This window comes from Schistocerca nitens, chromosome 9 (genome assembly GCF_023898315.1).
Source record: "Schistocerca nitens isolate TAMUIC-IGC-003100 chromosome 9, iqSchNite1.1, whole genome shotgun sequence".
NCBI classification, from domain to species: Eukaryota; Metazoa; Arthropoda; class Insecta; order Orthoptera; family Acrididae; genus Schistocerca; species Schistocerca nitens.
The window spans coordinates 271,614,421-271,629,384 of record NC_064622.1 but is presented as its reverse complement, the minus strand read 5'-3'; the positions used below and the strand labels follow the sequence as shown (position 1 = coordinate 271,629,384).

Below are 14,964 nucleotides of genomic sequence, written 5' to 3'. Positions count from 1 at the left end.
GAAAACAAAGAGCGCTTTTTCTGTTATCACAGGAAGAAATATTTAGTACACCAATAAGTATATTTTGAGTAGCAACAGAAACCAATACGTGAAGTTTTTAGAAGACAAAAGTCCGAGGTCACCGTTCTTACTCTGCCGCAGAGAAATTTGTTCGTGGAACAGTCACGGCTCAAGCAAGTAGTTAGCATCCTGACAGACAGGCAGCGCCAAACGCCAGCCCCGTCACACGCGCAGCATCGTGGGGGGCGCACGGAGTTCGGGCAGCGGCCGCTAGGCTGCAGGGTAGCCGAGGTCGTCAGGGATGGCGCTGTAGCGCACGACTGGCGCCTGATTGGAGGAGCCGCCGCCCAATCCGACGCCGGCCAGCCCGCCCACGCCTTTCGAGTCTGCGTCGCGGCGCGCCGGCGGACACGTGACGCAGCGGCGCACGAAGACGGCGGCGCCGAAGACCGAGAAGATGGACAGCGAGAGGCCGAAGAAGACGATGGCCTTAACGCCGTTGGAGGGCTGCGCCGGCGGCTGCGCCAGAGGGGGTGACACGTGCAGTGACGGCGGCGGAGGCAGCGCGGGGGGAGGCGCCACGTGCACATCGCCCGCGCCGTGCGGAGACGCGTTGGCGTCGCTAGTGTCCACGATGCGCACCACGAAGCGGCCCCGCTCCACTGGCCAATAGTCCTGCGCCTGCAACTGCAGAGAAGTGCGTCAGCCACACCTACATCTACAATGCGCAGCATAAATTAAGGGTAACTTTATCGAAACCCAGTAATTGTCTCCAAAGCCACACGAAAATCTGAAATTTGGTTTAAAGGTGTCTACAAGCTTCCTATGTAACGGTGCAAAAGCGTGGAATACAGATTCCACCTCGTGCTGGCTGGGTGTTGTGTGCTGTCTTTAGGTTAGTTAGGTTTAAGTAGTTCTAAGTTCTATGGGACTGATGACCATAGATGTTAAGTCCCAAAGTGCTCAGAGCCCTTTGAACCATTTTTGAACAGATTCCAGTATCGAGGACATAGAGATAGACATCCCTGGGGTTGTGAAGCAGCTGAATGGGTTCAAAATAAATAAATCGCCCGGTCCTGATGGGATTCCAATCCGGTTTTACAGAGAGTACTCTACTGCATTGGCTCCTTACTTAGCTTGCATTTATCGCGAATCTCTTGCCCAACGTTAAGTCCCCAGCGACTGGAAAAAAGCGCAGGTGACGCCTGTATACAGGGTGTTATAAAAAGGTACGGCCAAACTTTCAGGAAACATTCCTCACACACAAATAAAGAAAAGATGTTATGTGGACATGTGTCCGGAAACGCTTAATTTCCATGTTAGAGCTCATTTTAGTTTCGTCAGTATGTACTGTACAATGTGATCAAATTTTAAATTTTCACAATCAACATGTGTGGGCTGACGAGAATCCGCACGCAATTGTGCAATCACGTCATCAACACAGATTTTCTGTGAACTTTTGGGCAGCCATTGTTGGTGATGTCTTGATTGGGCCCCATTTTCTTCCACCTACGCTCAATGGAGCACGTTATCATGATTTCATACGGGATATGCTACCTGTGCTGCTAGAACATGTGCCTTCACAAGTACGACACAACATGTGGTTCATGCACGATGGAGCTCCTGCACATTTCAGTCGAAGTGTTCGTACGCTTCTCAACAACAGATTCGGTGACCGATGGATTGGTAGAGGCGGACCAACTCCATGGCCTCCACGCTCTCCTGACCTCAACCCTCTTGACTTTCATTTATGGGGGCATTTCAAAGCTCTTGTCTACGCAACCCCGGTACCAAATGTAGAGACTCTTCGTGCTCGTATTGTGGACGGCTGTGATACAATACGCCATTCTCCAGGGCTGCATCAGCGCATCAGGGATTCCATGCGACGGAGGGTGGATGCATGTATTCTCGCTAACGGAGGACATTTTCGTCACGCTGGTACGTCCTGTTGCTGTGTGTTTCCATTCCATGATTAATGTGATTTGAAGAGAAGTAATAAAATGAGCTCTAACATGGAAAGTAAGCGTTTCCGGACACATGTCCACATAACATATTTTCTTTCTTTGTGTCTGAGGAATGTTTCCTGAAAGTTTGGCCGTACCTTTTTCTAACACCCTGTATAAGAAGGGTAGAAGGACGGATCCTCAAAATTACAGACCAATATCCTTAACATCGGTTTGTTGCAGGATTGTCGAACATATTCTCAGTTCGAATATTATGAATTTCCTTGAGACAGAGAAGTTGCTGTCCATGCATCATCACGGCTTTAGAAAGCATCGCTCCTGCGAAACGCAAGTCGCCCTTTTTTCACATGATATCTTGAGAACCATGGATGAAGGGTATCAGACGAATGCCATATTCCTTGACTTCCGGAAAGCGTTTGACTCGGTGCCCCACTGCACACTCCTAACTAAGGTACGAGCATATGGGTTGGTTCCCAAGTATGTGAGAGGCTCGAAGACTTCTTAAGTAACAGAACCCAGTACGTTGTCCTCGATGGTGAGTGTTCATCGGAGGTGAGGGTATCATCTGGAGTGCCCCAGGGAAGTGTGGTAGGTCCGCTGTTGTTTTCTATCTACATAAATGATCTTTTGGATAGGGTGGATAGCAATGTGCGGCTGTTCGCTGATGATGCTGTGGTGTACGGGAAGGTGTCGTCGTTGAGTGACTGTAGGAGGATACAAGATGACTTGGACAGGATTTGTGATTGGTGTGAAGAATGGCAGCTAACTCTGAATATAGATAAATGTAAATAATGCAGATGAATAGGAAAAAGAATCCCGTAGTGTTTGAATACTCCATTAGTAGTGTAGCGCTTGACACAGTCACGTCGATTAAATATTTGGGCGTAACATTGCAGAGCGATATGAAGTGGGACAAGCATGTAATGACAGTTGTGGGGAAGGCGGATAGTTGTCTTCAGTTCATTGGTAGAATTTTGAGAAGATGTGGTTCATCTGTAAAGGAGACCGCTTATAAAACACTAATACAACCTATTCTATAGTACTGCTCGAGCGTTTGGGATCCCTATCAGGTCGAATTGAGGGAGGACATAGATGCAATTCAGAGGCGGGCTGCTAGATATGTTACTGGTAGGTTTGATCATCACGCGAGTGTTACGGAAATGCTTCAGGAACTCGGGTGGGAGTCTCTGGAGGAAAGTAGGCGTTCTTTTCGTGAATCGCTACTGAGGAAATTTAGAGAACCAGCATTTGAGGCTGACTGCAGTACAATTTTACTGCCGCCAACTTATATTTCGCGGAAAGACCATAAAGATAAGATAAGAGAGATTAGGGCTCGTACAGAGGTATATAGGCAGTCATTTTTCCCTCGTTCTGTTTGGGAGTGGAACAGGGAGAGAAGAAGCCACGCACCGTATGGTGGATTGCGGAGTATGTATGTAGATGTACATGTAGTAGATGTAGACGTCACCCTCGGGTTCGCCGACACTTCGAACAGCAATGTGTCGAGACATATCAAAAATAGGCCACGCTTCAGAAGTTCATGTCTCGTTTAAAATGGTTTAATGATGTTACATTGGCACCAGATTTCACCATATTTCTGCCCAACGCCACCGTGAAAGTGTCAAACGATAGTAAGGTCATCACATTCCCTTTTACCTACATTTCACGCCTTCTGCTGACGCCACTGCGGCAGAGGTTTGAACCGTGACGTCAGTCTTTGAAATCATGCGGTTTTCTTATGGGTGGCCGAGGAAAACATTTATGTCACAACGGCGCTCAGAATAGTCACGAGAAGGCCTCAGGTAGAGACATATAAGGCGTCATGAAACCACTCCTGATTGACTACCACACATTTCGTACATTACGTCTCCCACTCCACCTGGCCGAGTGATAGAATAATATTGGTTGAGAAAATGCTGGTTCAATTATGGATATCGCCATTGTAGATTGTCACCAAATTATTATGAACTGAGAGACATTCGACAAACTATTATGCTGTGGAATGAGAATACGTCTAGATCAAGGTAAATGAGGCATGCGCTTCCGATAAAGTCATGATGCCAGGTGCAGAGGTGCAGTAGTATAGCACGCACATCTCCTGATGAGCTCGATCTGGAGTATGCTAATTCCATAGGATAATACTTGTATGAATGTCTGTCGATCCGTGATAATGTGATGATGCCCTACAAAGACGAAACGCGTCATTACAATAACATTTTAGCAACCAAGACTCTTTTATTATAAAATACGCATTTCGTGTTCGAAAACGACAGCTTGCATTGCAGTGATCAACAGAAGATGTTCTTGGTAATCTTTGACGTTGCCCCCCCCCCCCTACCTCTGGACGATTCAAATTTTCTCTGTTGACACTGTGGGCCTGCAACTCCACTGAATGTAATCACACACCTTTGGAGTGTAAAAAAAAATGGTTCAAATGGCTCTGAGCACTATGGGACTCAACTTCTGAGGTCATTAGTCCCCTAGAACTTAGAACTAGTTAAACCTAACTAACCTAAGGACATCACATACATCCATGCCCGAGGCAGGATTCGAACCTGCGACCGTAGCAGTCGCGCGGTTCCGGACTGAGCGCCTAGAACCGCTAGACCACCGCGGCCGGCTTTGGAGTGTAGAGCGACTACATCTTTTGCTCTGATGCAGAGGCTGGAAACCGTAGGGACTTCTAAAATCCATTTGACGAAATCTGAATGTGATCTGAAGCAACAAATGTGCTTGTGTGACGTCCTGTATCGCCGAGGTGACGAGATCACTTTGGGGGGGGGGGGGGGGGCACATCGTCACATGCCTAATAAAACGGCGCAACACTCTTCGTGTACCCTCGCACCAGTGCTGAGCATGGTAAAAACATACCTGCACATGGACAAGCTGCGAAGAAGTCCCAGGCGCCTGCAGGCAGGTAACCCCTCCGACACTCCTCAGATTCCATATGCCTTCAAATGGCTCTGAGCACTATGGGACTTAACATCTATGGTCATCAGTCCCCTTCCATATGCCTTCAAGTAGGCCCTAGAGCAGCAGTTTAGTGCCACTCAGCTGAAGTGTGGTATCGTTATAGTAAACAGTAGCATTACATTCGTGATATTTTTAAAATGGTAAGCATCTCACCTGAATGTAATACATAATGTCTACTACAAGAAGCAAAATGTGCCATGGATATCGCTTTGCAGGGGTTGCCTGCCTGCAGCCACCTAGAAATCCATCAGTGGTTGACTCTGTACTGATGTGTCAGAAATGTTTTCGTCAGACACTCATAGGAAGGTCGCCTAATTTCAACCTGAGTGTCGTGGTTCTGACCCCCATCGCAGAGACGTGAGTGAAATGGTGAAATGTAGGTAAGATAATGTGTGACATGTCCACAGCGGCATTGGGCAGAATTTTGGTGAAATTTGGTACCAATGTGACATCACTAAGCCACCTTACACCTCAGGTGAAATTAAGAGTTGTGGCCTTTCTTCGCGGGTGACGACACCTTTCTGTCTGAAGCATCGCCGAGCCAGAAGAGGACGTCGCAGGGTGCCACGCTTTTGCACCATTACAGACGAAAGTTGTAGGCACCTTTGGGTCAAATTTGAAACTTTTGCGTATCATGGGAGACAATCCCGGGGTTTCGAAGGAGCTGTGCAATATACATATGTACATATAAGGGGCAGTCAAACTAAAACGAGACGCATGAAAAAAAAAGGTGATCGAACTGTTTACTTTTTCAAAGGTAATCACCATAACTGTTAATATATTTAACCCACTGTGGGCCCGCCCATATGATGATAAGGCTTTTCGAGTATGCTGCAAACGTTTTGCAGGGAAGTCCTTCCATATCCTGCACACAGTCCCGACCTCTCCCCATGCAATTTCCATGCTTTCGGAGCCTTGAACAAAGACATTCGGGACCGTCGATCTCCTCTGAATGAAGAGGCGCACCCCTGAGTAGAAATGTGTTTCCGTAGGCAGTCACAAGCATTATTTCCTTACGGCATTAACCGTCTTGTCTCCCAGTACGATAACTGTAATATTACAGATTAATTTTGAGATAATAAACAGTTTACTTAATTTTTTCTATCTGTCTCTTTTTCATTTGAGTGTCCCTTATGCATACCATCTGGACGCTACTTGGACTGGACCACATGGAGATCCAACGGCGTACGTAGAACTTTATGCAAGATGGGACAATATTTTAAAATTTTCATTTTTTGTATCAGGAAACTTGAGACAATGCTGTTGAATATTAAAAGAAATAGTCATTAAAATGTGGCACTGAGCGTAAAACGCTTATTCCACTTAGCCCTTTATGAAACAGTTTGCTTTTAAAACTTTGCAGCTAATCACGTTAATGGATTTATCGCATTATTTCATGCTTTTTATTTATTAAAATTAATTGCTGTACTTAAAGTTTAATAAAACGTGTTTTGAAAGTTTTATGTTTTAGGGGTGAGGTACAACCAGGGGAAAGAGTCAACAACCTTAATGTGAGAAATCTCAAATAGCCTGGAACAACCGGAGGTTCACAGCCTGGGACTGAAGCAAGATGATCCTTCTGCAACCCCACCCCCACCCCTTTCCCCTGTTTGATAAATTGTTGTGCAGACATGCCAGATAGCTAGCTGAATTCATAATTCTATGATTGAATGTTGTGCTGTGTTACACATCACGAAGTTTCAAAATGTCCTATTTCTTGAAATGGAGATCTTGTCGACCTTGTGTTTTTCACTATTTTTCTCTCTATAACAGCGCAGAGAATGGTATTTTCTCTATTTGACGGATGCATTTGAGTGCAGATGAACACACCAGCGGTGTAGCAGTAGCAGTGTTCAGGGTCTTCCACAGTGAATGCGGTTTCAGCAAACCGTGGCGGGTCTCCTTTGACCACAAACAAATGATAAACTACTGTTGTAATTAAGTTAAGCAGCAGGAAGAGGGGTCGTCCTTGCGGGAATTGGGGACGGATGTTGCGCAGGTAAATATAATTCAGGTATATTTAGTTTACGCTTGGTATAGGAGGCGGAACACGCGAGCCAACGTGTTAAAGCTGGAATACACGTGAGAGTTTTTTACTCCCAGACGATTTGGTGCTATCAGAGAGAAACTAGGGTCGACTTTTTATTGGTAGGTGCTGTCTGATAGTTCCTTGCTAGTACTTTCTGTAACTGGGAGTTTTACGAGAGCAGGCGTCGGAAGCGGCTACACAAAACAGGACGACAGTCTTTGAGAGCTGAGAAATCACTCCCCGTGAGATTTTTCTTTCGTAGTTCTATGCTTGGGGGAAGAGGTTGAGACGGAAGAGCAGCAGCTGCACTCTTACTACCTTTAGTAGCAAAGAATAAACATAAGCGATCGAGTTCATGCCGGAGAAGAGCGCGGATTAGGTGACAGGATAATTCTGGAGCGTGCACGAATCTCATTGTAGAGCTTGTGATGGAAAATCCGCAACAATATCGAAATTTTACGAGCATTGCAGATATGGAGATGGAAGAAATACTCTTTATAGTTGGACCAAAAATTTCCAATCTAGGTACTATTATGTGTAAATCCATCTATTGTCTTTAATATTAGGTAGAGTAATGATTACGATGAAATAACATTACGCAAATTTTATACTGATAAGCATAGACGTTCCAAATGGGACTGATATCTGATAAATAAAGCATTTATAGAACGACTGATCGTCTTGTTGAGGTAGCGGAGTCGGTAGTGCCCTATTCTTTTAGTGATGTTTTTATAATAATGTGGGATCGAGTCTCTACTGAGATAAATTTTTTTCAATTTTCATAGATATACTATATAGTATATCTATATTGTTTTTATACGTTATTTGCTGCGTAGTATTGTTGAAGTCTAAATCTTTCAGGCGAACTGCTCATGATGTTCGTTTAGGAGGTAAAACGGGCGATTTCTTCTCTCAGAATCATGCAACTAGTTTCGAGCTGGAATCCCAAAACCACTCATCAGTGGTGTAAAGATCCGCAACTGTAAAACGTGGTGCCGAAACCATAAAACGTGGACAATGCAGGAATATCGTTCCGTCGCATGAGTCTTGTTGCACGCTGTTTCCAAATTTTTTCCAACTTTTGGCGGAGTTACGTCCCAAGACTGGACCATGGTGGTGATTTGGTGGTAATTTCAACAGTCATATTATGATATTCCATGGGCCCCATGGTTACTCTGCCAGTCATATTACTGCCAAGAATTATGTCACCATTTAGGCTGATTAGGTCCATTCCGTGGTACGCTGGTTGTTCCGCAATGGTGACGCTATGTTCCAAGAAGACAGAACCCCAGTTCACAGAGCTAGCATCGTCCAGGACTGGTTTTTTGAGCACGAGGATGAATTTTCGCATCTCTGCCAGCCACCGTAGCCTCTAGATCTCAATATTATTGAGCCTTTGTGGTCTAGTTTGGAGAGAAGGATGTGTGATCGCTATCCACATCCATCATCGCTACTAGAAATTGTCAATATTTTGTAGGAGGAGTAGTATAAGAGTCCTTTGGAAATCATATTGGACCTGTATTTATCCATCTGAGAAGACTGGATGCTGTTTTGAATGCCAACGGTTTTACTATAGCGCATTATGCATAAACCGAAGTTAAGCCCAGTTGGATGGGTGACCATCCGGTCTGCCGAGCGCTGTTGGCAATCGGGGTGCTCTCAGCCCTTGTGAGGCAAACTGAGGAGCTACTTGATTGAGAAGTAGCGGCTCCGGTCTCGGAAACTGACTTAGGGCCGGGAGAGCGGTGTGCTGACCACATGAACCTATATATCCGCATCCGCCTATGGGTTGAGAATGACACGGTGTCCGGTCGGTATCGTTGGGCCTTCATGGGCTGTTCCGGAGGAGTTTAGTTTTATTTTTATATTTTTGTCCACCCCATGTACGTCGTCATATCACTGTCGAATCAGAAGAAGACCTCGCTTCAACAGTTGTTTATATTCAGGATATGCCATGAGTTTTCTAACGCAGCCAAAAAACAAGCAGTACTCCATCTTCATACTGTAACCAGTGTTTAGCTTTTGGAGAGAGAGGGGGACGGGAGAGGAGAGAATTCGCATTTTGTATAAGACTTTCTCTCACGAGTACATCATGAGCAGACAACAAGAGTACTGAAAACTACCCGCTTCAATGCTCTCTACGTCCTGTATTAATTTAATAGTTTTGCAATAATTGGTGGCTATTTAAATTGCAGTCCCAAACTTTTCGCAGACGACTCGGTAATATACAACGAAGCATACTGCAGTAGTATTCAGTAGAATTTTGAAAATAATTTGTACTAAACCAAGCAGTGTTCGCTTTCCTAAACTGAATAAAATGAAATGTATTGTACTCCATTAACTATCTGCAGGATTGATGACTCATGTCTGCAATAATCCGTGTCTTATAAACACCAGGCGCTATCAGAGGACGGGGGTATGAAATGAAACGCTCACACGTGTACTTGAGCTGAAGGAAGCGGCAGAGCACTGTAAGATCCCGAGAAACTACAGACCTTTAACAAAATATATATTTTTATGATACAATAAGACGAACTGAAGTATATCATATTCTTATCTGGTGGATACCAAACGAGAGCATTAAACGAATGCAGAGAAACTTAATGGGAATGGTAGCACATTCATGAGAGTATCATAAGTAGCCTGAAAAAGTCTCGGCAAGGAGAAGTTCTTGTAACTTTTATGTAGATGACGTTTGACCGACTCTATTTATTGCTGTTGCATTTACCTTTTTTTATCATACACTATGTGATCAAAAGTATCCGGACACCTGGCTGAAAATTACTTACAAGTTCGCGCAGCCCTCCATTGGTAATGCTGGAATTCAATATGGTGTTGGTCCACCCTTAGCCTTGATGACAGCTCCCACTCTCGCAGGCATACGTTGAATCGGGTGCTGAAAGGTTTCTTGGGGAATGGCAGCCCATTCTTCATGGAATGCTGCACTGAGGAGCGGTATGGATGTCGGTCGGTGAGGTCTGGCCCGAAATCAGCGTTCCAAAACATCCCAAAGGTGTTCTATAGCATTCAGGTCAGGACTCCGTGCAGGCCAGTCCATTACATGGATGTTATTGTCGTGTAACCACTCCGCTACAGGCCGTGCATTATGAACAGGTCCTTGATCGTGTTGAAAGATGCAATCGCCATCCCTTAATTGCTCTTCAACAGTGGGAAACAAGAAGGTGCTTAAAACATCAATACAGGCCTGTGCTGTGATAGTGCCACGGAACACAACAAGGGGTGCAAGCCCCATCCATGAAAAACACGACCACACCATAACACCACCGCCTCCGAATTTTACTTTTGGCACTACACACGCTGGCACATGACGTTCAGCGGGCATTCGTCACACTCCCACCCTGCCATCAGATCGCCACATTGTGTACCGTGATGCATCACTCCACACAACGTTTTTCCACCGTTCAATCGTCCAATGTTTACGCTGCTTGCACCAAGCGGGGCGTCGTTTGGCATTTACCAGCGTGATGTGAGGCTTATGAGCAGCCGCTCGACCAAGAAATCCAAGTTTTCTCACCTGCTGCCTAACTGTCACATGGTCCCGGCGGAGGTTCGAGTGCTCCCTCGGGCATGGGTGTGTGTGTTTGTCCTTAGGATAATTTAGGTTAAGTAGTGTGTAAGCTTAGGGACTGATGACCTTAGCGGTTAAGTCCCATAAGATTTCACACAGATTTTTTTAACTGTCACAGTACCTGCAGTGGATCCTGATGCATTTTGGAACTCCTGTGTGATGGTCTGGATAGATATATGCCTATTACACATTGCCGACCCTCTTCAACTGTCGGCGGTCTCTGTCAGTCAACACACGAGTTCGACCTGAACGTTTTTGTGCTGTTCGTGTCCCTTCACTTTTGCACTTCACTATCACATCGGAAACAGAGGACCTAGGGATGTTTAGGAGTGTGGAAATCTCGCGTACAGACGTATGACACAAGTGACACCCAGTCACCTGACCACGTTCGAAGCCCGTGAGTACAACGGAGCGCCCCATTCTACTCTCTCACGATGTCTAATGACTGCTGAAGTCGTTGAAACGGAGTATCTGCCAGTAGGTGGCAGCGCAATGCCCCTAATACGGTAAACATATGTTTCTGGGTGTGTCCGGATACTTTTGATCACAGTGTAGATCTGAAGATTTGCCACAGCGGTTGAAACCAGTAATACGGTTACAGATTATCCAACATTGTGCTTATATGAAAGGTTTCCTAATTTTAAAAATAAGACTACGGGGATCCACACCAAATTAGTGTGTTCACTGCTTTTTTTATATTAGGAAAGTTTGATTAGTACAGGCGGTGGACAAGAATATGGAAACACCAAAAACACAGCACATCGCCATGCATAATGCTGTGTAGGAAAACCGTTGATATTCAAAACAGCTCCCAGTCGTCTCATAATTTGCAAGTATAGATGTTTTATTGGAATCTCATACCATTGTTCCAGCAATATGTTGGCAAGTTGAGGTATCGATGATGAAGGTGGGTAGCGATCACGCTCCCTTCTCTCCGAAGGCTCAATAACATTGCGACCTGGTGACTATGGTGGCTAGAGAAAATGCGACAGTTCATCCTCGTCTTCACAAAAAAAAATCCTGTGCTGTGTGAAGAGGGGCCCAATCATCTACGATCACAGCATCATCATTGGGGAAGAAACGTTGTGTCATTGGATGGACCTCATCACCCGTAAACGGTCACATAATCATTGGCAGTAATGTGACCTTGCAGAGTAACCATGAGGCCAAGGAATACCACGATATGGCTGACCAAATCATCACCGTTTCACTCTAGTTAAGTAAACTAGGCCCGAAGTTGGAATCAGCGTCCAACAACACTCATCCCACAGATGACATTCCTCCACTGCTCCATTGTTCAGGTTTTATGGCTTCGAAATCACGTTTTGCACCACTGATTAATGGTTACGGAATTCCAGCTGGCGCTGCACATCCCTGGTTATGGAGGTCCCTTCGTGTTGGTTTGACGGTGACAGGGTTAGCGACTGCGACATTCACTTTTTGCAGCTGTCGTCCTCTTATTCTTCGTCACAACACCCTTCAATGACGGTCCGTCACAACTACTTGGCACGCACTTTCGTCCGCCTTGTGACGCTTTTCCACTTTCCCTGTATGCGGTGTAGATCTTCGATACGGTGCCTCTTCAAACACCAGACATTTCGGCTACCGTGGTTACGGCAGTAACCACCACACGAGCACCAGCAATTTTCCACTTTCGAATGCTCTGACCACCGACATAATGCACTCACAACACACAACACTATTCCGACCACAATTGACGCGAGCGACGCATTGAGGACAACGCACAACTGCCGTTCGCAGTTAAATACAGCACGGAAAATTGCACACTTGGCCGGCATCTGCATTTACACTACTAGCCATTAAAATTGCTACACCACAAAGATGACGTGCTACAGACGCGAAATCTAACCAACAGGAAGAAGATCTGTGATATGTAAACGATTAGCTTTTCAGAGCATTCACACAAGGTTGGCGCCGGTGGCGACACCTACAACTTGCTGACATGAGGAAAGTTTCCAAGCGTTTTCTCAGACACAAACAGCAGTTGACAGGCGTTGCCTGGTGAAACGTTGTTGTGATGCCTCGTGTAAGGAGGAGAAATGCGTACCATCACGTTTCCGACTTTGATAAAGGTCGGATTGTAGCCTATCGCGACTGCGGTTTATCGTATCGCGACATTGCTGCTCGCGTTGATCGAGATCCAATGACTGTTAGTAGAATATGGAATCGGTGGGTTTAGCAGGGTAATACGGAACGCCGTGATGGACCCCAACGGCCTCGTATCACTAGCAGTCGAGATGACAGGCATCTTATACGCATGGCTGTAACGGATCGTGCAGCCACGTGTCGATCCCTGAGTCAACAGATGCGAATGTCTGCAAGACAACAACCATCTGCACGAACAGTTCGACGACGTTTGCAGCAGCATGGACTAGCAGCTCGGAGACCGTGGCTCCGTTACTCTTGACGCTGCGTCATAGACAGGAGCGCCTGCGATGGTGTACTCAACGACGAAACTGGGTGCAAGAATGGCAAAACGTCATTTTTTCGGATGAATCCAGATTCTGATTACAACGTCATGATGGTCGCATCCGTTTTTGGCGACATCGCGGTGAACGCACATTGGAAGTGCGTATTCGTCATCGCTATACTGGCGAATGACCCGGCGTGATGGTATGGGGTGCCATTGCTTACACGTCTCGTCACCTCTCGTTCGCATTGACGACACTTTTAACAGTGGACGTTACATTTCAGATGTGTTACGACCCGTGACTCTACCCTTCATTCGATCCCTGCGAAACCCTATATTTCAGCAGGATAATGCACGACCGCATCTTGCAGGTCCTGTACGGACCTTTCTGGATACAGAAAATGTTCGACTGCGGCCCTGGCCAGCACATTCTCCAGATCTCTCACCAATTGAAAACGTCTGGTCAATGGTGGACGAGCAACTGGCTCGTCACAATACGCCAGGCACTACTCTTGATGAACTATGGTATCGTGTTAAAGCTGAATGGGCAGCTTCCCGCGCCCGGGTTCCCGGGTTCGATTCCCGGCGTGGTCAGTGATTTTCTCTGCCTTGTGATGACTGGGTGTTGTGTGATGTCCTTTGGTTGGTTAAGTTTAAATAATTCTAAGTTCTAGGGGACTGATGACCATAGATGTTAAGTCCCATAGTGCTCAGAGCCATTTGAACCTTTTGCATGGGCAGCTGTACCTGTACACGCCAGCCAAGCTCTGTTTGACTCAATGCCCAGGCGTATGAAGGCCGTTATTACGGCCAGAGGTGTTTCTGGGTACTGATTTCTCAAGATCTATGCACCCAAATTGCATGAAAATGTAATCACATGTCAGTTCTAGCATAATATATTTGTCCAATTAATACCCGTTTAACATCTGCATTTTTTCTTGGTGTAGCAATTTAAATGACCAGTACTGTAATTTTTCAATTTTTCTTACATCGAAAAGTCTTCATTATTTACCTGAACTCTTATCTCCACTTGACCTTTTTAGATGCATCATTCCTCCTAATGAAAATTACGATTGAGTAAACAAAAGGACAAACTTAATTACATAAGAAAGGTACGTACATGTTACTTGATTCCTTATCTCGGGATAAAAATCTCTCACGCTCGATTGGTTCTTGAGTGTTCCACCCCGCGACGTATCTCAGAAAAGCTTTCTCGCGTGCCGCAAAATTCCCACGTTGCAATCACGGCAGCAGTTACGTAACTCAGAAGGTTATTTGCGGTTGGTCCTGGTATTCAGGTCAGAAACATCGCCGGCAGGTACCATTCCGTAACTACAACGGCCACACTCTCAGCGCGAACGGTCTACATCTAATTTACTTTGATGGAAAACCGGTTTCGTTATTAGCGGCGGTGATCAACTGAATGGGACGTACGCAAATGGTTGACAAAGTGTTCGAGACGTATGACGATAGTCTCATAAATCTGGAATGTTTCTGCGAAATAGGGGGAAATTTTGTTAAGCGGCCTAACTGTTGATAAGCGTCAATCTTGCAACGATTTATCCTGTTGTTTTTCGTTGATCGAAGTTAAAATATCAACGCTATACATACTATATGTAATCGTTGATTGCTGACGAACAATCGTAAATCATTTTGTTTAAAAATGGGCATTACGGCGCAGATACTAATTGAAACTGAAAAAGTGCTCCCATTCTGTTCTAAAACGCTGTTTACTCGTGTCAACGGATAAATAGAAGTAACCGTAGCCGGGCGACCGTGTCTGGCGCATTCCGGACACCACATGGTGATTTCTCTGGACAAATAATCTAAGCAACTCGTGGTATCGTTACAGTAAATTGTCGCATTAAAATTCGAGATATTTTTGAAATGGTAGGCATCTTGCATGAATATATACATAATGTCTCCTACAAGAAGCAAAATCTGCCACGGATATCGCTCTTTTTGCTGTAATCAAAAA

General features: G+C 45.4%; 1 protein-coding gene across 1 annotated transcript in view; it reads right to left on the bottom strand.

Moving 5' to 3' along the window:
* Nucleotides 1-270: 270 nt before the first annotated feature.
* Nucleotides 271-14,964, bottom strand: part of LOC126204177 (uncharacterized) — a 388,056-nt gene continuing 373,362 nt past the window's right edge. Inside the window, exon 11 of the mRNA XM_049938582.1 lies at nt 271-687. Within this exon, the coding sequence (XP_049794539.1) occupies nt 271-687 (417 nt within the window). The remainder of the gene's footprint in view (nt 688-14,964) is intronic.